Here is a 23983-nt window from a genome sequence, read left to right as displayed (position 1 = left end):
TTTTGTTTTTAATAACTCAAATAACCTTTGCAGGGGGCCCATGACTTCCACCCCCTGCCTCCACACTCTGACCTCTATACACCACCCCCCCCCCCCCCCCCCCCACCAGCTCTCTCCCCACCAACGCCCCCCTGCAGCTGAGCCCCTGTAGTGACAAACATTCCAACAACACACATACACACAGACACACACAGACACGCATGCACACAGACACACACAGATACACACACACACACACACACACACGTGCACACACACACGTGCACACAGACACACACACACACGCACACAGACACACACACGCACACACACGAACACACACACACACACATACACACATGCACACACACACACACACACACGCACACAGACAGACACACAAACTGTGATCCCTGCCTGTGTGTTTATGTGTTCTCTGTGGAAAGGCTACAGCTCAGCTCTACAGAGAACTTCGATTGGGGGTTAAATGATTTACTCACTACTGAGGTGACTGGTGTGAAATGGGCTTGAACATTGAAAGGGGAACATCTCCCAGCACTCCTTATGTGGTAACAAAAGTCTTGCCTCCATGAACCAGCTGCCATAAAGTGCAATTTAGCAGAAAGGCAATTACATATTTAAAAAGAGCCTACACACTTTGCATGCTATTTAAGGGGATGACAGGCTGAAACATATTTACAGAATTTGCACTTCTGTGAGAGGAAGGGAGGAAGTTTGAGTGGGAGGAAGAGAGAGAGAAAGAGAGGTGCCATCGAATGCCATTCCAGGTCCTGCTGGATAAAGACGCTACATGTTTACATTAGGTTTCAGTGAATAAATCCAGGACACGCTGACGCAGAGCAATTCAGGCCTCCCATTATTCATGGCTCTGGGTCCCCCATCGACTGCCAGGGCGAAACCCGATCTCGTAAAGTAGCCCTCTCCCCTGCGCTCTGGCCATTATTCCTACCTCTCCCCCTCTCCCAGCGCTGGACGCCTGCCAGCTCCCAGATCCATTAGCTTAATGAGCTCTGGCGGCCTGTGGCAAGCTCCCCCCAACTCTCCCCAAACACTGCAAGAGCCAGTCAGGAGCAGAGCATGCAGCCCAAGCTGGAACGCACACCTCTAAGAGAGGATATTACCTGCACACTGTGGCTTCACCACACTGCACAACCAGATACTGCCTGGGACACATTACATGCACTGCACACTATACACACATACCATATTCACACAACACACTTCACATAGTGCAGACACATTCATAATCACACACATGCTATACAGTCAAATATGCATGCAGACTGATACATGCATACAAACCTGCTAATGCATATTATGTACACAAAAACTCACACACACACACAACCACACAGACATGTACAAATACATGCAAATGCATGCACTCATACACATGCACACACAGACACACAAGAATTGATTACCACATGTATGTTATTTGTGAGCAGAGTTATCTTATCCTAGAGAGGATCTGCTCAGAGGTGTATATAGTGCCCCATTTCTCATTGCTACATTTAGGCCCACAGCTGATTATAAGTCTTTGCAGCAAGAAAACAAAAATGTACCCCCCTTCCCCCCCCCCCATTTACACTCTCCATCCCAGGAGCCATCACTTAGAGATGTGCCAGCCCTGCACTGCTATCCTGTCTTGTGTTACAGTCTGGTTTGTTCTCCACTTGGAGAGCTCCCTCCTTACGAAATGCCTCGGCTTGGTTACTCCAAAGCAGGATGTCCTGGTTCTCCGCAGCTGGCTCTGGGTGTGGCACTGGCGGCTGAGCTCAGACCTGCACTAACCTGCCCTCTCCACCTCAGTTAGCTCAGACCCAGATGTAATGGGCTGTCCTCCCAAGGTGGTTTCCACTGCCACCCAATCTGAGAGGCAGTCAAAGCTGCTGGAGCAGCGATTCAATCAGTAGCGTGTTCTGCTCACCTGATGCATGCTCCTGGAGGTCTGCCCAGCGTCAGCCGGTGTCCTCCTGTGGTTCAAACTCCACCCCAGACAGCAGGTTCAGTACAGGGTCTAAACAGTGTTTAACCATGGTGCCAAGTGCCTGTTAGTACTCCAGACCTCACACTGTCTGTTGGCGCCCTTCATGCCTGGAAGTTATTGAATATATGTGAATAAGCATGTTGAACTGCCCTTCTGTCTGTCAGGTCAGAGGTGTGACCCGATGGAGAGTCAGGGGTCATAATTTGGGCTGGTGATGACCTGAGTTGACATTATCAGTCTGTTCCCTGCTGTTATAATTAGTCCCAAAGGCTGTCTGACTGTCTGAATGTCTGAAGGTCCACCTCAAGGTTTAAAATGCCAAAAAGTATTTGAATTGGTTGGCCAGAAGGGCTTTGGGGCCTCAGCAGACTATCTCCTGATGTTTAAACTGTTGCTGGTGTTTTCTGTATTTGGGCATGCTGTGATTGCACAGATACCCACTGGGTTCTGTGACTGTGCTCTATTTTACCATGGAGTGATTTACCTTATTTCATTTATACCCTGTCAACTTTCCATTCTTTATTCTTTTCCCTTAACCTTATGCTTTCTTCTATGTTTTTTATTTTACCACTTGAAGCCCCTGCTACCCAGACACAGAAAGATTCTTGTTGAATGGAATTACATTACAGTACATTGCATTACATTAATTTCTCTCAGTAAAATTGAACAAGGTCACACTTGTTGACCAGAAGACCATTTGTTTGCACCTGAAATAATCTTATAAGAGTGTTAGGATGTGTTTCATCAGGTGTGCCAGGCTTGGGAGGTTACAGGGCCGAAAACAGGGTCAAGCCTATCTCTCCTTACATGTGCACAGCTCTGTGTTTTAGTGAAAATGGAGGTTTATTGGTATGACAGTAAACAATTTGTGTTGCCAAAGCATTTAGGTGAACAGACAAATATTGGTATGAACAACATGTTCTATGAATTCATGTCCTGCTCTCTCCGGCCAGCCAACATTCCACTGGCTGTGGCTACTGTCGTTTCAGTTGGACAGTCACCCCCTAGTCTGCCCATAATCCCTCCTGGCTCCCTCCTCGGCCCACCCTTCTGACATCTGGGGGGGGGGGTGCAGGCAATGCCAATGGGTGCTTGAGATTTTAACAAGGAACAGAAGGGTGCTACCTCCACCCAGGCCATCTTGAGCAGCCAAAACATCAGCCCCCATCCCCCATGACCAAAAAACAGCTTCCAGAGGCACAGCATTGCTAAAACACAAAACAAAAAAATCTGCTGTCAGATGTTAACTTTTTGTTCTCTCAAACACATTCAAGCTGTTGCAGATCTCTTGGGCACAATGGGTGATCTGACCTCTTATCTGTGCCATAGTCTCTGTCCCACGAGGACAAGAGGAGACCTTTCAGCACATGCTTTTACTGAGAGCCGCACACCGAGGCCTGCAGGAATGCTCTAGTCAGGCCTGTCAGGCGGAGGAACAGGGGGAGGCTGGGGACGGCAGCAACAGCATCCGCTTATGTCCCCCATCGGCCTCCAAACGGTTTATGCTGATGGAAATGAGCTGGAGCTCATTAAGTCAGCATTAATTCCGATACACCCCACAGAGAAAATGCCTCTCTGGCACGGCTAATAAGCCCCCCCCCCCCCCACGCCCATTTTTTCTCTCTGCAGCTCGCATGTGTGAGCGGGAATGTCTCTGTATTCATTTACTCCTCTCCTGCAGCAACGAGACATCTCAGCACTCATGCGGTTTGGAGATGCTGCAGTTTGAGGAGCAGCTGTGGAGAGAGGTTATCTTGCACGGAAAGGGAGATTAAACGGGCACAAGTGCATGCACGCACACACACCATTTACACCAAGTCTCTCTATTTCCCCTTGTCTTGCTTACCACAGCCTTTCTTAGTCATACTTACTCATTCATGCCTACACAAACACACACACACTTTCTCTTGGCCTGTCTTACTTGCTTGCTTCGACCTTGCTGTTTCTCTATGTTCTGCTCATTCTGCCCATCACTCAGTCCAGGTACAAAAACTAAAAAGTGGTGTTATAAACCAATGGGGTTGAAAGTCATGACTTAGTGACAACAACCAAATGCTTGCAGCTGTCTCTCACCCCCAATCACCTGAGTATCACCTGGATCAGGTGCTGTTCTGTTACAGTCTGGCACACACTGGTTCAGTACACAGTTGCCCAAGTGAGAATTTTGCCTGTATCAGTATCGATTTGAATGATAGTTAAAACATGGGTGGACACCAAACTTGTTCCGGTGATGTCACCTCTGTGGACTGAGGATTAAGTGACACCTTTGTCACTGCAGGTTCGGAGAACAGCGCCACTCTGTCGCCAGCTCAGCATTACATAACGGAAATAAAGATCCGGATCAGGAAAGGGTCCTATTTCCTTTGTTCTCTCTGGTGTGTTTTTGATATATGTGTGCCTATATACTCTCACCTATAATGATCACAACAACAACATGTAATAAGTCTTTTGTGGTAGTGGGATAATAAGCCATTGAAGGCAGCGGCGCTCCCGGATTCTCGAGTTACCCCCGTGAGTGCCTGTGTCTCGAAGTCCTGCGCTGGGGCTGTGTGGCACTTCCTCTGTCATCTTCTGTTCCAGAGTGCTCTGTGTCCAAAGTACAAAGGGACAGATATGCCATGGCATCTTTTTTGCCTTTTTTCCTCTTTTCTCATCTTTTATATTTCTATTTTTTGTTTTTTTTTTTGTTCTTTGTTTTTTTTTGGTGTATTGTGACCATTGGGAGGGAGAGTAAGAGAAGCCAACACAGTTTGATTAAAAAAGCATTTTCTAAAGGGTTTTGTGCATGACCCAGGGGCTTTGTTTTCAATGGCCTCACCTGTCTTTCTCCCTCCTTCTCTTGCTGCTCTCTTTCTCTCTGTTTTTCTCTCGTCTTCCTCTTTTTCTTTCTTTGGCTTGCCCTCGTTGTTGTTCTCTCTCTATTTTTTTTCTGTTTCAATGTCACTTTCTCACTTTATCTTACCCTCTATCTTCATTCCTCTCATATTTAAATTCAAATCTTTATTAGCATGACTTTATCCATATATAGATGTATTATATTCTTTAAAAATAGGGACGTGGAGCATGTGAAGTTGTGTTTTATTTTAATTTTTCATCTCTCATGAATGTCAAAAACAAGGGAACCAAAAGTCACGTCTCTCTTAATTCAAAATGCTTTATTTCCACACAAAACCAAAGCATTAACAATGAATTTGCAGATCAAGAGATCAAAAAGTTAAATCGTAAAATGTAACAGTGCCACATTATAACATCAATTGAATGTGAGCGATTATAATAAAAAACAATGTATTATTATTATTATTATTATTTTTCCATTATTATTATAACTGGTGTTGTTATTGGTATGGTAGTAATGATCCTCTTTCTCTCTGTCCTGTTCAGGTTTAGGGAGTCCCACAGAGCAGCAATACGCGTGATCCAGCGCATGCAGTACTTTGTGGCTAAAAAGAGGTTTCAGGTGAGGGTGTGTGAGTGGCAGCTATGTGCTGTTCAGTGTACTCTATTTCCCAACCAAAGGCGAGGGAGCTAAAAGCACAGCACTGGCTGAGTCCCAGGGGGATCTGTGAGCTGGAATTAGACTGTGGGCTCAAGCAAAAGGTGTAGGGTGGCAGTGGTGTCCCCCCCAACCCGCCCTCCCTGCACTTCTTCCCAATACGCACGCACCTTGCTGCATTTACCCACTAATGGCTTGACCTTGTCACCCTCTCTTTGTGTTGTGTTCCGATCACTTTCCTGCAGTTAGATCAGGAAACAACACGTGATGACAGGTGAATCAGATTCCCTCGTTACTCCCTCCGCCGCCCTAGCAGGTCAAGGGTAACATTAGGCAAAAATAAACCTCTCTTAAATGTCGGCACATCAGAAGTGCACCCAAGACACCACCAGCTCATCATTATGTGTGTTGCCTGGTCCATGTTGTGAACTGAAGCACATCACCTTCATTTCAGTGGCAGTAAGTGGTGAAAGGCTTCTTTAACTGTTGTACCTTAAGGCCAGAAAGTGGCATTTCTTCCGAACAAGTGTATGCAGGGAGTCACACCCTCCTGCTTGACTGACAGCTAGGCTTAGACACAGTGAAAGGTCCTCTTCTGCTCTTTGTCTATGTCCCACTCCTACCCCACTCTGGCTGCCACCTCTGTGCCACTCTGTGCTTGCTGAGTGGGTAATACGCTAATCATTACGGGAATCAAAATACATCCTGGCCGAAGGAGTGGGATCCTCAGTTGGGCCTGGCTCTGGTTACATGGGTGAGAGCTCTCCTCACAGAGAGAGTGGGCTGTGTTACAGTCTGCTAGAAGGCCCAGGAGATGCCAGGAGCAGGAAGAGACTGCTTTTCACTCTCCCTTGCTATCTCTTTTCATCTCTATCTACTGTGTACTATCCTCATCCCTCCATTTTACTCTCTCTTCTTCCCTCTCCTCTCTGCTGCTTTCTCCATCTTTTTCCCATCTCTTCTCTATTGTTCTATCTCTGCCACCTTTTCACACTGCATTCTTCTGTCCCCCTTCCTTCTCTTCCTTTCCCTCTCACTGCTTTTTTCCTCTCCATCTCTGCTGTCTTCTCTTTGCTAATTTTTCCCTCTGTTCCTGTCCTTCTTTCTCTCTCATCTCAGCTTGCCACCTCTCACAGTGTGGTGTGACATGTAGCAAACACTCAGAGCCCAAAGCTTTGGGACTGATTTCACTGCAATATTTACCCACTCCTAAACGGTTTGTTTTTCCTCAGAGCAGTGCGATTGTTTGGCCGTCTGACAGGCCGCCTCAATCAAGCAACACAGGGGATTTTGCTACAAACACGGCTACCTCGCACTCCTCTCCAATGTTACACAACCTTTTCAAATAAAGTCAGGCTTACAGAGAAAAACAAAGAGGTTTGCATTTCCTGCCTCACTTAGAGGATACCCAGGGGGCAGAACCCAAGTGCTCATCCTTGGTGTTATCAGAGGGTGTCCTTTGAACCCTCAGGACCCCTTCACCCTCTATGTTTTCAGAGGCATCAGACTGCATTCCCTCTCTTCATCAATGCATCAGCAGAACCTCCAGTCCTCAACAGCAGAAGTACTTGCATGTATTTGTTCCACTCATGCACTGAACCAGCTGATTTCACTAATTAGCTCCCCTTCTGGCTGAAGAGTTGTTATAACTCTGTGCACCTCTGTGCATCAGAGTCTGCCCAGCTTTGCTGAGTTTTTCACCATATCTGTATTTATAGTACCCTACAGCATTGTTTGTAATTTGCACATACCACTGTATGTTGCCAGAAAGACACTTTATGGCAAGTTTGGATGCATTGTGCAGATAAATGGTGCTGATTGGATTCTTTTTCACTGCAGCAAGCACGCAAGCCTTACGATGTACGGGATGTGATAGAGCAGTACTCACAAGGACACCTCAACCTCATGGTGCGAATCAAGGAGCTGCAGAGGAGGTGGGCAAGTGGAACCAAGCTGGCTCATTATACCCCTTTTCCACTGTAGAGCTGGAAACAGGCTGACTCATTATACCCATTTTCCACTGTAGAGCTGCACCCAGGCTGGCTCATTTTACCCCTTTTCCACTGTAGAGCTGGACCCAGGCTGGCTCATTATACCTGTTTCTGCTGTAGAGCTGTATCCAGGCTGGTTCATTATACCCCTTTCCCACTGTAGAGCTGGAACTAGGCTGGCTCATTATAATCTTTTTATACTGTGTTTTCCCAATCTGTATGATGTGTATATGACAAGTATCTTTAACTGAAGACAGAGTTTGTGTGCTAGCACTGTAGGGCTTTAATCTCCTTTGCTGTGTGTGTGTGTGTGTGTGTGTGTGTCTGTGCCTGTGCCTGTGAATTTGACAGAGAGCAGAGTGTATCAGTGCCCTGTGCTGATGTGATTGGGAGTGTAAATGCTCTCTGTTTATTTTCACAGACTTGACCAGTCCTTGGGAAAGATGAGTCTGTTCCAGACAAGCTCAGGTAGGGTGAGTCTTTAGTGTCATATGGGAGTGATCATGTGGGTCAGGGGTATACAAGCAGATAGAAGAGAGACGTGCAGTGCCTTTGCTTGGAGGAGTTGTCCCCTCAAACATATATCTCTTCAGACTCTCTCACTTTCTCTCCCTCTCTCACCCTCTTGTTTTCTCCCTTCTCTTTCTCCTTCCCTCCTTCTGCCTTCCTCTTTCCCTCCCTCCCTCCATCTCTCACTTTCTCTCTCTCTCTCTCTGTCTGTCCTGTTGTTGAACTCTGCCTTCAGACTTTCTCTGCCAGCTCCTCTTAACTTTTCAGCTCTTCCAAAAATCACACCAAATCCATTTCCTGGGGAGAGATGTGCTTGGCAAAGCAGTCCCACATAAATATCAAGGCAACTTTAAGATTTTAAGGCCGCTTTTACAGTCAAACATTTAAGGCCTCTTTTACGGTCAAATCTTGAAGCAAGTTTTTTTTTTTCAAGAGTCGATCTCTAAGATCTGTTTTTTTAATATCCTCTCTCATTGCTTCTCTTTCAGTCTTTTTCTCTCACCCTCTCTTTTTCTCTGGCAGGCTTCCCCATTCTTGAGCGCCTAATGTTTTAATCAGCCGATTCAAGTCCCTGCCCACGTCACTTAAGATGTTTACACCAGCTTCTCTAACTTGCAGAGGAGAGTTATTGTTAGATACACCTGAGTCCAATGTGTGAGCTAATATTTACAGGCTAAGCAGAGCATTTACTGGGAGGAGTGGAATGGCGGGAATTGGGGCACTGCTAGAGGACATCCAACAGGAGGAAGTAGCTTTTTGTTCTGTACCTGGGGGGGTGGGGGTAGTAGCCATGGTAACTGACCTCAGAGAGTCCTGGACTGTCCCTGTAGGCTAAGTTGGCTTTTCTGACCCACCCTTAGATATCCCATGGTTCCCTGTAGTTGTACTACAGGTTGTGATGGTCTGAGTAAACAGCCATATGTCCTGCTGTTTTTTTTCCACACACTCACATATTTTTTCCTGCCCTTGCTGTGCAGAGCGGACAAAGGACAAAGGCACCAACACCATTGGCTCCAGGCTCAACAGGATGGAGGAGAAGGTAGGGTTCAGATTTTCCATGGCAGTGCTGTGTCTCTCCATTGCTAGAAGAACACTAAGAGCTGAGGCCCAACACCCCGTCACCCCACCTTGCCCCCATCCCCCAGGTCACAGCAGGTGAAGTAGCCGTGAGGTGACAGGAACAGGTGTGTTCACTTTGTCCCTGGAGTGTGTTGGTGGAGCCCTTTCCCACAATACACTGTGTCAGAATGAGTGAGAGGAGGAAGTGGGACGGTGAGCAGTGAGATTACCCAGAGGCTCTCTTCCCTCTTCTGGTCCTGTTCACTCTCCCTCTGCCAATTCAAATTCACTCTTAGTCATGCTAGCCGGCAACTACTGAGAGATGATGATTGATTTTATTTATCTTCACATTTTTTTCCTCCTTATCCAGATTTTTTGTTTTATTCCTAATGTTTTATTCATTTCAGTCTCACTGTGCTGCCAGAATGTAGTTTGGGGAGAATGTTTTTTTTGGGGGGGGGGTGATTTCTCTGCTCTTTGTATGGGCAGCTTCTGTTCAGTTCAGTTCAGAAAGAGAACCCATGTCGATACCTGTTCTGTGCTGCACAGTTTTTCCTAGGTGGGTTCACCTGATTTTGTTCCCCTGGGTCAGTTGTCCTTGGTTGGTTCTCTCTGGTTGGTTCTGCTTAATCAGTTCCCCTGGATTTGGGGCTGACCATTTGTACTTGGTTGTTTCTCCTTACTCAGCTCTTCTTGGTTAGTTCTAAGGGATCACTTCTTTTTGGTTTGTTATTTTGAGTTTGGGCTGGATCAGTTGTCCTGGGCTGGTTTTTCTCAGTCAGGCATTTTTGCTTGTGTTGGATAGTTTTCACACCACAGGCTGCTTGGGCATTCTCACCTGTCAGGGAATAGTGCCATTGCCTGAAGATGTACCCACAATACTCAGTTGTGTGTGTGTGTGTGTGTGTGTGTGTGTGTATGTGGATGTGTTTCACCACTGGCCTGGAATAGAAGACCTCTCCAGCAGGTGCTCCTCTTTCACAACATCCTGTAGTGCAACTGTGCCACCCACTCACTTCTAAGGCCACTGCTGAGGAGATCGGGCAGAGGAAGTGGTATATATTTCATTGTGTCAGTGCATGTAATGGTACCAGTAACTGTAGATGACAGCTGGGGTGACGCTATTTGGCTCATTCTCCCAAGCTGCAATGGAATGCTGTTGCGTAGCGCACACATCAATGGCGCACATCAACACCACCTAAGCAGAACTGAGATTATGTGGCTCTGTTCAAGCTAACCACAATGCCCCTGGTCCTTAACTCTGAGTTTAAAAGCACTGCATCTTTCTTTTATACAACATTATTTACTAAGTAGTTTTGGAAAATAACCCAAATTGTGTGCTGTAAAATAGAAAAGCCCAATGATTTTAAAATTGTTGCTCAAACTTGACAGGAGTGACGTATTGTGCTTAGATTGAATCCAGGGCATAGCATAAAGAGAAGCCTTTAACAAGGGTGTTTTGTTGGGATAGTCCTACCTCTAGAACAGCCCTGCATTGGCCCTGCAAAATGCATGTGGGCATGTGGGAAAGTCTTCCCAACACGCCATCAGCAGACAGATATGCAGAGCATAGGGGCTTGCAGTATCCTGTTTACAGCAATTTGGCAGATTTACTCTGAGCTGCAAAGCCAAGGGCTGGGAGCAAGAAAGAGATAAGGTAAATGGTTGTGTGTGGCTAGAGAGGACAGAGAGGCAGATAGTGGTGAATGCTTGGTGCTGTCACCCACCCAAAATGGCCTGTCATACAGATACATGCATGCATCCACACGCACACGCATATACTCAAACACACATACATATGCATACATACACATGCGCACACAGACACACACACACACACACACACACACAAATACATACATACACATACATGCATTCACGTGCACACTCACACACACCAAAAATTTGGATCAGCAGTGCACCAGTCTAGACTGGGACAAGGGAATTCCTTCCTGTAAATGTCCTTTATCTCAGCCCTGGGTGAGTGACAGGGCACCACAGGATCATGTGATAAAATGGTGGAGTCAGGAGAGCAAATGAGCTGTTTGCTTTACCATATCATTTCATCTTGCAGCCCTCAGCCCGTCTACAAAGATAAGGTTCTCTATATACTGTATTATACCCTATGCCTTGCATTTTGACTAGTATTTGTTCAGTGCCAGAGAGAGGGCCCAGGAGATCTGCCCCCCTCTTGATGCTGTCCAGGGGGCATTTTTAGCAGAGCAGCCCACAGGGTTAGGAAAAGCCCTGAAGCTGTCTGGGGTCTCCATGGAGCTAGAGACTGGGATCTGGCCCAGCAGCCTCTCACTCACATAGACTCAGGTCTACCTTGCGACACGTGGAGGTAAAACCCCCCACCCACCCACCAAACCACCCACCCAATAACGTTAATTGAAGCCTCATGCCAGCAATTGCATCAATTGGGTTTTATGACCTGAATTTTACAAATGATTTTAATGAGTTCAGCGTGAGGGCTGGGGCATTGGCATTCTGGGACTACCGTTTTAATGAGGGGGTTTATTCAAAACAAATGTTGGCACTAGGGCGTCTCTCCCAATATATATATATATATACACTCCATATCAGCAGAAGTAAAATGTGACCGCAGTTGTGTGTGAGTGGGGGGGGGGGGGGTGGGGGGGGCGGTAAATGAAGCAGGCCTGTGCATTCTCTTCTGGAATGAGGGGAATGGGGGTTGTAGAGACTGTCTGTAGAGCTGGTCATGCTGTGAGTAGCACCCTTTTGCTTCCCTCTATTTGTGAGTGTGTGTAGACTTGGGTGTACAGATTTAGGATTGTGCCTGTGTGTGTGTGTGTGTGAGTGTGTGTGTGTGTGTGTGTGTGTGTGTGTGTGTGTGTGTGCGTAGCTGCATATGTGTCTCCGGTTAAATGAGCATGTGTTTGCGGAGGTGGGTATGTCTATTTAAGAATGTGTTGTTGAACATGCATGTGTGGTTGCATTTGGCTATATGTGTGTATGTGTGTGCATGCCTGTGTGTGTGTGTGTATACGTGTGTTCACATGTATCAGTGTGTAGCTGTCGTTCAGATAGCACAGTGACTCGTGTGCTTTAATTATGTGAGGCCCTGTGATGTTTGATGAGGCAGACAGATGTCCCTGCTATAATGACAGCATTTAATGTCTCTCTGTGCCTCTAATGAAAAGCCGGTCGGACAAATGGCCTAGGGATTAGGGGCCTAGCCACCGAACAGGGAACAGACAGTGCTAGAGGCCAAATACACCACTCCCCTCCTGTATTTAGCCAGACCACCCTGACCTGGAGCTGTCTTTGTTCAGTCATCCTAGAGGCTGGCGCTGTCATCTTGGAGCTGTCTCTACACCAGACAAAAGCTGGTTTGTTGCAGTTCATTGACAATTGCCAGATTCATGCAGGTCAAGCAAGTTTGGGAATTTTGTCCACAAGTTCTGGTGCATTTCAGCTTCAGTGGGGTAGAGATTTCCACACGATGATACAGAAATTAAGCCAAGATGGGTGGTCATGTAATATAGGGCTTCCACACCAAAGGGATAAGTCCCACTCAGTACTGTGCAAAGAGGGGCCAGGGCCACCTCCTACATCAACTATCAACCTGTTGCACATCAGTGTGGAAAAACCTCTCACAGTTGAAATGTGTCACTTTAACTAGGCAAACATTGACCAAGGTCAAAGAGGGAGTCAGAGATAGTCAGAGAGATTTTATTGTCAGCCCATCCATATGCAGTATACAGTAGGGTTGAAATAATGTTTCCCTGGGACCCATGGTGCTACATCCAATACAACTGAATAAATACACAAGACAATAAATAGACAATAACAAGACAATAAATAGACAAGATAAAAAGACAATAAATAAATATACAAAAGTAACACATCAGATTTTTAAAGTGGTAGGCAGAGAGTGCAAGTAAATATGTAAACAGAATACACTTTTTTAAGTGGCTGTGTGCTCAGTCCAGGGGAGTGGGCAGGGGCATGCTGTGCTCCGGGGGTGTGGGTCTGTTCCTGTGCAGGCGCAGGAGGGGAGGAGGGGGCAGCGAGGAGTTGAGGAGCCTAACTACCTGAGGAAAAAGCTGTTGCAGTGTCTGGCAGTGACAGTATGGATGCTCCGGTACCTTCTGCCAGACGGCAGGAGAGTGAACAGTCCATGGGAGGGGTGGGAGGGGTCAGTGGTGATGCAGGTCGCCCGCCAGGTGCAGTGGTTCTGGAAAAGCTCTTCCATGGTTGGAAGAGGGACTCTGATGATCCTCTCAGCTGTCCTCACCATCCGCTGTAGGGAGTCGTGGTCAGCAACGTTGCTATTCCCAAACCAGACGGTGATGCAGCTGCAGAGGATTCTCTCTACGGTCCCCCGGTAGAAGGTGGTGAGGATGGGAGGGGGGAGGCTGGCCTTCTTAAGCCTCTGCAGGAAGTGGAGATGTTGCTGGGCCTTTTTGGTTATGGTGGTGGTGTTGAGTGTCCAGGTGAGGTCCCTCGCTATGTGCACTCCCAGGAACAGGACACGGTTGACTGGCTCCACGGCAGAGCCGTCGATGTCCAAGGGGGTGTAAACAGCAGTGCTCTTCCTGAAGTCAACAATCATCTCTTTAGTTTTCTCAACGTTAAGAGACAGATTGTTGTCTCGACCCCAGTCCACCAGCCCACTGACCTCTGCTCTGTATGTGGACTCATCATTGTTACTGATGAGCCCCACCACTGTTGTGTCATCTGCGAACTTGATGATGTGATTAGAGCTGTGCTGGGCAGCACAGTCATGCGTCAGCAGCGTGAACAACAGTGGGTTCAGCACACAGCCCTGGGGGGCGCCGGTGCTCAGCTTGATGACCCTGGAGGTGTTCTTTCCTATACTGACAGACTGAGGCCTGTCAGTCAGGAAGTCCAGGATCCAATTACAGAGAGAGGTGTTCATGCCCAGTAGGCTCAGCTTCCCTACCAGCCTCTGCGGAATGATTGTGTTGAATGCTGAACTAAAGTCTATGAACAGCATTCTGGCATAATTGTCCTTTCTGTCCAGGTGGGAGAGGGTGAGGTGGAGGGCAGTAGTGATCATCAGTTGTCCGGTTGGTGCGGTAGGATAACTGCAGTGGGTCCAGATGGTCTGGGAGATGGGCCTTCATGTGCCTCAGTACCAGCCTCTCAAAGCACTTTGTCACAATGGGTGTGAGTGGTACAGGCCAGTAGTCATTGAGGTAGGACACGGTTGATCCGGTTGATCAGGTCACTGTGATCCGCCCTTTTGCCTGAATCCAATGGGCATTGCTTATTATTTCACATCTCTTTGGCAGTCACACTTGTCCAGACTGACTCACTATGTTATAATTAACAAGTTGCATTAAAAGTGTATCACAAGAGCAAGAGGAACATGACTCCACATGAAGAATGGCACATAACACAATGATTGAGCATCACACTGAAAAACACGGTTCAAGTGTCAGCATGCAGTCATTGTTTTGATGTACACCTAATACCTGACAATTAACCATAAGAGCAAAGTATTTACATTATACTGACCCCCACACTGAGCCTAGAAACACCCTACAGGATTACTTCATACCATGGTATCCAGAGCAACATTACCTTGCATCACAGGAACATACTCCACTCCACCCATGGTGATCTGTTACAGCAGCATTGCAATGTGTCTCATGGAATGGTCAGGAACTGGGAGCCTGGGGCAGGATATGTCAGCCCAGAAGTGCACAGAAAAAGGTGGGGGGAGGGCACATATGATCAGGACAGCACTCACTCCCTCCTCTTCATTCCTTATTCATTTATTCAATCATTCATTCATTCATTCATTTAATAACAGTGTGAGTGCAGATGCCAATATCTCAGTGAGGTGGTGAAGCTGGGCTGCATCTCTACCTGCGTCAATGGGCCGGAGCTGGGCGGGGGAGGTGGGGGTGGAGGGGTTTATCCTCCAGTGCTTCAGCATAGCTGAAGATGCTATCTGCACACCCCTGTGCTCCCAATCAGCAGGAGCAGGGAGTAATTCTGGCTCACTGTCCTGCTCTGAGCTGCTAGCCATGAGCTTGAACACTGTGCTCCAAGGTGGGGGGGTCTCACTCCTTTTTGTTTGGTTAGGGATGTGGACTCCTGCCCACAACTTACAGTATTACAACTTACAATATTACAGGAGCATAATCTGACTTATCTGTGAGACAGGGAGACTGGAGGGAGAGAGACAGAGTGAGAGAGAGAGAGGTGGGTGAGAGGGAGAGAATGAAGGAGGAACAGTAGTCCATTTAAGATTTACCAGAGTTGTGTGTGTGTGTGTGTGTGTGCTTGTGTTTATGTGTATTGTATGTTGAAATGCATGTTAATGTTACAGCATGGTTTCTATTGGCTTTTTGGTTGCTGCAAAAAAAGTTATTTCAAGCCCCCACCCAGACTCAGAGCATTGTCACCTTGTGTTGGAGAAAATCACACTTTAGTAACAGTGGGAATCTGTCAGACAGTGGGCCTGTTAAGAGTTAGGGCATACTCACACTAGGCCCAGTTGCCTTGTACCGTGCCCGAACATGAATGTCCCCCCTCCCCACTCCCCCGCTGGCCTGCGCTCACATTGCACTTAACATTCCGGGCCCGAGCACGCTTACATCATCACGATGCATACTTTTTGTGTTGAAGAAAAGCGCTCTCGCACAGCGCAATGGAGTTCATGATTGTACTTATTTTGTGGCTTATTTGGAGTTGTTTTGGACATGGCGACACACGGCCCTATCACATGCCTTATAGATTTATCGATTATGCAATGCAGCGATTTTCAGTTAATCGTGTTGCACGTATAAGAAGATTTTTACGGAGGCAGTTGACGTTTCAGTCATTATGCTGAGGGACAGACCACGCAATATTTTGTGTCAGATTACAGTAGCCTAATCACAATAATGTTAGCTAATGTTAACCAGTTAGGGCTACTACTTGTGTGTGCCCTACTGTCATCATTACAACAACAAGCATCTTCTATTACTGCTTGGATAGTACACTTTTCAATTCATGCGAGAATATTTGGGTTAATAACGGGTCTGGTTCTCACCTTATTAATGAACGTGAATTGTAGTCTGCGAGTGAGCAGCTCCAAATTCCTACCTCAACGTCAGCTGGCTCCGTAAAAATCTTCTTATACGTGCAGCATGATTAGCTTAAAATCGCAGCGTTGCATAATTGATGTTAACTGGCTGGGGAGCTAACGTTAGCTATCTAGCGATAGATTTGACAAACATAGCTAGCTAGCTAACAGGCTACCTATGTGAACGATTGTTGAAGACTAGCTACTTAAACAGGTTGGCTGCTTCCTTTGTGATACTCTGACTAAGCCCCTGACAACAGCAATGCTTACATCGCCACGTAAAGTATGGTTAGTTTTATTTCGTTTGCTAGTAATCAAGCTAATGTGGGGATCCACAGAGTTGTTTTCAGGTATAGATGTACAGAACTTACCAATCGAATTTTGGAGGTAGCCATCTTGTTATATTTAAGGAAGTCAGCTAGCTAATCAAATGATGGTTTAAATGATTTACTATGACTGGGCGTGTAACTAACAGATATCCAGCTAACTGTTGCTATAACGGGCATATTTGTTAAATGTGACAGTCGCATCATTGACGTCATGTTCGAGTTCCGTGCTCGGGCATGGTTAGCAATCACACTGGTGCGTACCGTGCCCGAGCCCACCTCTTCAAGCGGGCCTGGGCATGGTTCAGTGTACCGTGCCCGGGCACGGTACGGAGCCATCACAGTAGTCACCTGACATGCTGGAAACCTGCCTGGAGGGAATCTTTTTGCAAATGGCTTTGATGTCCACAAGCAAGGATATTCTGTCCACAGCTTTTATATTAAGGCAGTTAAAGTAAGACTAAGGGCCAGGACACAATCAACATTTAAATTTGATTCACAATAAAGGAAACATTAGTCTTCACAAACATGGTTTAGCGATTCCAGCAGTCAAAATTACTTCAATAAATTGTGCTTTTATTGTAAAAGTGAACACTTTCATTGATTTAGCAAAGACTGGCACTAATATTGTCTGTGCTCAAGTGTATGGAGTAACATGGGAGACATGTTCGTCTGTTCGTCGTCATGTTCAAACTCACTGTACAGTGGCATAAAAAAGTATTTGCCCCTTTCCTGATTTTCTCTTTTATTGCATATTTCTATCACTTACTGATTTCATATCATCAAATTAAATTTAATATTAGACAATGAAAACCTGAGAAAATACAAAACATAGTTTTTAAATCATTATTTCATTCATTCAATAGAAAAAAGTAACCAATTACCCATATCACCCCTGTGAAAAAGTAATTTCCCCCTTAGTTTTTAAACAAAGAAATCAATAAATTTTTAGTTGACAATTAGATTCAGGTGACTGAACACAGCCAGGCTTGATGGTAACCAGCCTTGTTGAGTTTAAACAGCATATAATTTGAACCTTACCATCAGAGAGAAGTAGTCACCACAAAGCTTCTACAGGCACACAATGCCACATTCAAAGGAAATTCCAGAACAGCTGAGGAAAAAAAATTGGTGAGGGTTACAAACCCTTTTCTAAGGTTCTTGAACTCCGCCGAACCACAGTGCAAGTCATTATCTCCAAATGGAGAAGACTTGGAGTGGTGGTGAATATTCCCAGGAGTGGCCAACCTGCCAAAATGTTTCCAAGGGCACAGCAGCACCTCATCCAGGAAGTCTCAAAAGATCCTAGAAAAAACTTTCAAAAAACTGCAGACCTCTCTAGGCTAAGGTCAGTGTTCATGACTCAACAATAAGAAAGAGACTGTGCAAAAATGGGCTTCATGGAAGAATAGCAATGTTGAAACCACTGTTCACCAAGAAAACATCAAAGCTCATCTCACATTTGCTAAAAAGCACCTGGATGATCCACAAGAATGGACAGCTGAGTCACAAGTGGAACTTTTTGGAGGGTACAAATCTTCCTATGTCTGGCATAAAATGAATACAGCATTCCACTATAAGAACGTCATACCTACAGTGAAACATGGTGGTGGCAGTGTGACAGTATGGGGATGTTTTGCTGCCTCAGGTCCTGGACGACTTGCCATCGAAGGAAGCATGAATTCTGCTATGTACCAGACAATTCTTAAGGAGAATGTCTGACCATCTGTACGTGAGCATAATTGGGTGATGCAGCAGGACAAAACACAGAAGCTCACATCTGAATGGCAAAAAAGAAGGAAAACTAAAGTTTTGGAGTGGCCGAGTCAAAGTCCTGACTTCAATCCAATAGCAATTATGTGGCAGGACCTGAAAAGAGCATTTCATGCTGGAAGACACACCAGTCTGTCAGAGTTAAAGCAGTTCTGCAAAGAAGAGTGGGCCAAGATTCCTCCGCAGAGATGTGCAAGGCTCATCAAATTGTAGGAAACATTTAGTTGCAGGTATTGCCACTAAGGGTGGTCCAACCTGGTATTAGGTTTAAGGGGGCATTTATGTTTCTCCAGGGGTGATATGGGTGTATGTTAACTATTTTCACCTAAGAAACAAAATACATTACATTTAGTTAGGGGGAAAATACCTTTTCACGCCACTGTATATTCGATAGGACAACATTTGCAAACCACTACATTCACATAACAAAAAAAAAAAACAATGCTCCACTTTCTTCTTTCAATATGAGCATGGCCACTGGGATAAAACTAACAAAAATACACTTTCTTAAAGTGCTTTTAGCCATAACTACGACCCGAAGGCAACCATTCTCATCGTGGCTCAGAAACAATGTCATGGGCTTTAAGCCAGTTAGTCTGGACATTAAGTTCAGAAATGTTTGGTGTTGGCAGATTTGTTCTGATGCAGTCTGAGAATGAAAGAATGAAAAGTACTGTTTGTATAAACACCGTGCCCCCTCTTCCATAACCATACCCACTGCTGTCCGCAGTAGCCTGAGCAGGACCAGAAACTGCCTGCAAATCCGTCTGCTTGTTTTGTCTGTGCTGTACCTCCTTCTTACTTCAACCCCTCTACAGGATTGTTTAGCCCATGAATACTGGGGGGGGGGGGGGGGGGGGTCTCCTAAACTGATTGGAGGATGGAACCTATCCCACAACCACAGGTGGGAATTGAAAGCCCCTCTTGGGCATCCCGGTGAAAAATGGTCACACGTTCATTGTGCATTTAAAGTGTATCATTTGGAAACTTGAGGGGCCATGGAGTAATCTCACTGGAATTGAACCAGAAATTATTGAGAATTAGAAAATGAAACCCTGGAAAGGTGAAGGCCAGATATTCTAAGCATGCACAAATTAGCTGCCCATTTGCAAGGCCTTGACATTCAAATGCCTCATGCCCTAGCTAATACTTGCAAGTGGGTTCTGAAGGTGCTATTTAGCTGTCTCCCTATTAAAGACAATTTAATTTTTTATGGAGGGGTGGTATGGGAACACAACAAAGAGAGGAGCGGGAGCTGGTCTGAGAGCCCACTGCGTCTCACTCACCTGCAATGGGGAGGTAAACACCCTGACCATCTCTCATGCTCCACTCTGAGAACAATAAAGACAACATCCACTGACTGACATCCACTAATTACAGTGCATGCTGACAGAGAAACAGGGCTCAGTCGATGCTGAGAGACACTTGTCTACCCTGTGACAGAGACAGAAGGAGACAGCTAAGGAATTTTTTAAACACTCCTGTTAATGCACCACTTGTGTCTTAAATCCCTGTGCAAACAAAGCAGTCTGTGTACATCTGTACTCACGGGTACTTCACAATGACTCAGATCAATCTCTGAATGGTGAGAAGTGAAGAAATGATGTCATTTGTCTGCTTAAGATGCTCCCTCATGCGTAGGCGTGTATTTATTGTCGCACAGACGCTCACAAACAGAAGCAAATGAGTGGACACACACACTCAGAGGGAGAGAGAAAAACAGACACACACACACACACTCATCATGAGAGAGACAAACAGGCACAGGTACAGGTGCATGGGGGTGTGGCCAGCTTTGTGGAGTGTAGGAATGTAGAGCTGCACTCAACCCAGACTCAAACACATGCCTCTCCTCATGTCAGACTTACCTTCTGATGCTAAAATGGGCCTGATCCATGTGACCACATCGTCATGGCCACCCAACTGGGAGCGTAGCTTTCTGCCCTTTCACACCCCCACCCCTATACAGTGCCCAACACACCTATCTCTCTGTTTGGACCTGCAGCCTAATTTCTCTTTGCCCATACTCTGTCCAGAGATGGAGATGGGGGTCTGGAGGGAATTTGGGCTACATACAGGTCATGATCTGTTGACACACCCCCCCCCTTTGGTCCCTGCCATGGCTGGATGGCCATTAAAGAGGTGCACCTGCTGTGGGCTGGCCAACCAGCTGGGCCAGAGCAATGCCCACCCCAGGGAGATGACCTTCACTGCGAGGGATGTCTCAGCCCACTGTTAGGAAACTCGCTGTTTTCTCTGCACTGCAACTGGGCAGAACCTAGTGTAACCAGACACATAACAGCAATTCCCAGGGGCTTCCCTATCTCAGATTTCTGTGCTCTCTCTCACTCATTCTGCCTCTCTCCATCTCCTTATCATTATTTATCTGTCCCTCCCTCTCTCTTTCCCTTTGCCCATCTCTCACTCCTGCTCTGTTTTTCCATCTCACTAACTCTCTGTATTTCATTCTTCTCTTTGTCTCTCAGTCTTTCTCTTTAACTATCATGGATTCAAGGATTCCAGTTGACTTCATTAGCATAACCAGAGTTTTCCAGTGCTGCCAATGAACATCAGCCATGTCCTCCCTACTCTTTAAAACAGAACAATATAAATGGGAAGGGACCAAGAAATCTGTACAATAAAGTAAACGGAATTAGAATTTTAAAATGGTTCTTAAGAGAAGACCAAAATCTTCTTGTCCTTTTTCCAAAGAATATGTACAGCAAATAACAGATGCTAATACATAAATATTAGACGATCCAGCCACATGTGTGTCTCTGCACTAAGGTCTGGACGTACATGTGTCAGGCTGAGTGAAAATTCGTGGCTGGAGCACTGGCACTGAGTACACCCAGTTTGCATGTTAACAGTCAGGCAAACTGCCTGCACAAAAAGCAGCTCAGAACTTCTTGCTTTTCAAAATTTGTGGAATTGTCCAGACAGTCCAATCAGCAAATGGACTGATCCAGGGTCAGTTCAGGGCTTTCTTTATCCGCTATGCCACACACCTGTGACATGACCCCTATGGCAGCCTAGTGCAGGTGCACCAGCCAGTTAACATGGCAATGAATGGGAGCATGACCTCTGACCCTATAGAGTGGGAAATGTTTACATGGCCAGTTTACATGCAGCGGTGGGGGTGGGTGCATCTGCTGTGTTTCTGTGCCAATTTGATGTCATCTGAATGGGTGGGTTCACTGGGGGTGAAGACAGGAGGATGAGTTAAACAGGAAGTTGTCAGTGTTAGAGGTTAACAGGAGGCTGGCAGTGTCAGATGTAAACAGGAACAAACAGCTAAAGAGCTGGACCTAAACACCCTCCCCATAAGTTCACACTGCTGTAATCGGGAATCTGTGCAACCCCTCCCACACCCCCCACTCCACCACAGTAATTAAGGATGGTTAATTTCCATTGTCCCCTTCCTTTCAAATATTCAAGTTCTCACTAAATAATGAAGAGGGTTAATGAACATTTGAATCCTCACCTACCTAGTAGTAAGGCTACTGGTGAACACCATGTTATCTAGATGTATTTGCAGTGTGCATTTGTACCAGAACCACATAAAGCAAGCAATATCTGGACAAGGGTCCATTTGTTAATCCACGAGCACTGCTGTAATTCTACTCTGGTAGAACTGAAACTACCCGGTGTGATGAATGTCAAGCTAAACTCTGAAATTGTGCAGCTATTGTAAAGCTAGAGTTGGGTGACGAGGGTTGGGGCAAGTGTAACAGAGTTCAGCTTCTCTTTTAACCGGGCAAAAAATCTGAACGCGGAGGCCCTGTTGAATGAACCCACATACAGCACTGTGCCAGCTACTAATATAGTGTTTGCATGAAAGCTTTACAGGAAAGGCTTATCAGAACTCAAGAAAACAACCTCAGTGCTCCTTGTTTGACTTTACAGTCTTGTCAGGCCTTTGTTTGCTGTTGCTTCCACTTAAAACAAAGATTTTGGGAGAGTTAACAGACACGTCCGAGTCATCCAACTGCATTAAAAAGCATACACAGCATTTATCATGTAGGGCAAAGTTCTTAGGTGTTTTTGGGGGACTCACCATACTGGATTGTGTGTAATTGTGTGTGGTGGGGTGAGGTTGCAAGGCAGATTTGGAGGTGAGTAAGACCCTCATTGGGACAACATGACTGTATTCAGTGGGGGTGGTTTGGGACCTCTGCCATTATGGGACTCACAGGGACACGTCATAACTCTGGGATTAGTCATTTGCTCTAATTATAATACACAGTATCAGCTTGGATGATGGCATGGAAACGGGTTCAGACCTCACTACTCTTTTGCAGCATCTGGAAATAAATGAAAGATGAGGGGCTTCCTCCACAGACAGAAACTTTAACTCTGCATGTTTTTTCCAACAAGGGAAGCTTACTTGTTCCAGCCCCCGCAGTGAAAGTGGCCATTTTTAGAGCAGTGTCAAGAATAGCCAAGTGAAAAAAGTGTGATGGAGTGTGCCCATGCGTTTCTGTGTGCTTGTGTGAGGGGCAGGAAAAAAGAAAGAAAAATGGAGAGGGTGCGTGAGTGGCTTCTCTCAGCCAAACCCCAGGCACTCACTGTGGTTAGCCTTCACTGCTATACATAGCATGCTGTGGCGTCCACTGGGCTGTTTATAGCAGGGTGAGTGTTCCTGTCCTGGCCAATTGTGGAGAGCTCAGGCCTGTACCCCGTGGAGTCAGGGCCTGGCAAGGTGTCTTCTGAATCTCAAGCCTCCACCTCCCCCCCCCCCTCCTCCGGTCCAGCAGGGCACCTCTCAGGGGGCACAGCACTGCTGCTAACCTCCACTACATTTACTTACTGTCCTTCACCTTTCATTCATTTACCAACACTTCTTTGTCAGATGGGGATGATATATGCTTATATATGTTTGTGGTGTGATTCAGGTGTGTGTGTGTGTGTGTGTCTGTATGCATACATTCCTCCATTTCTGTATGCATGCATGTTCATGTGCACATGTATGTATTTCTGCCCCCACGCACAAGCATGTGTGTGCAAGTGTATGTGTGCATGTATTTATGTGTGTGTCTGTGTAATGTGTGTGTGTGTGTGCTTATGTTTGTGTTCATGTGTTTCTGTGTATATGCGTGTGTGTGCAAGCAGGGGCATACATTGTGTTTGCATACATGCGTATATGTATTCCTGCATGTGTGTGAGTACATATGTGTTTGTACATGCATTTCTGTGTATGTGTGCCTGTGTGCATGTGAGGAGACAGGGAGCACTTTTGCCTGCTGCCTGAATGATACACAATGTTCTGGGTCAGGAAGTTGATGGTAATGATCCATCAAGTATGGCAAGGGGATGAAAGTGGTGCTGCTGCAGTAATGTGGACTGATGTAACCTCACCCAGCAATGGCAGCCCCTCTGGGACCCTGTGTCTCCACCAAACACCCCAAGAAGTGAATAATCTGGAGAAGAAGCAGAGATTACCACCAGGTTTACCCTGGACACTCCCACCAGCACCCCATCCTTATAACACAGTAACATCTGGTAAACCGTGCCAATATTCAATAACATTTGGCAATGTCCAGTAATGTTTGGCATTTCGCAGTAATGTCTGGCAATATCTGGTAATGTCCAGTAATGTCTGCCAATGTCCTACCACATGAGCTAGACTGAAGGACCAGGGGGCATAGCATTTATGTCTGACTAATTCCACCGACTGCTGTAGGAACACTCGGCAAACAATGCTTTCTGTTGACCTTTTACTTACACAGAATAGGATTTTTTTGGCTTTGGTACATTCAGATTGTTAGCTGGGGG

General features: G+C 46.1%; 1 protein-coding gene across 1 annotated transcript in view; it reads left to right on the top strand.

The window, feature by feature from the left end:
* kcnq1.1 (potassium voltage-gated channel, KQT-like subfamily, member 1.1) overlaps positions 1-23983 on the top strand; it is an 86850-nt gene that overhangs the window by 51560 nt on the left and 11307 nt on the right. Inside the window, exons 14-17 of the mRNA XM_036534913.1 lie at positions 5372-5447; positions 7323-7417; positions 7896-7942; positions 8962-9023. Coding sequence (XP_036390806.1) covers positions 5372-5447; positions 7323-7417; positions 7896-7942; positions 8962-9023 — 280 coding nt within the window. The remainder of the gene's footprint in view (positions 1-5371; positions 5448-7322; positions 7418-7895; positions 7943-8961; positions 9024-23983) is intronic.

The sequence above is a fragment of the Megalops cyprinoides genome, chromosome 8 (genome assembly GCF_013368585.1).
Source record: "Megalops cyprinoides isolate fMegCyp1 chromosome 8, fMegCyp1.pri, whole genome shotgun sequence".
Classification (NCBI taxonomy): Eukaryota; Metazoa; Chordata; class Actinopteri; order Elopiformes; family Megalopidae; genus Megalops; species Megalops cyprinoides.
This window is presented reverse-complemented; position numbering and strand designations above follow the sequence as displayed.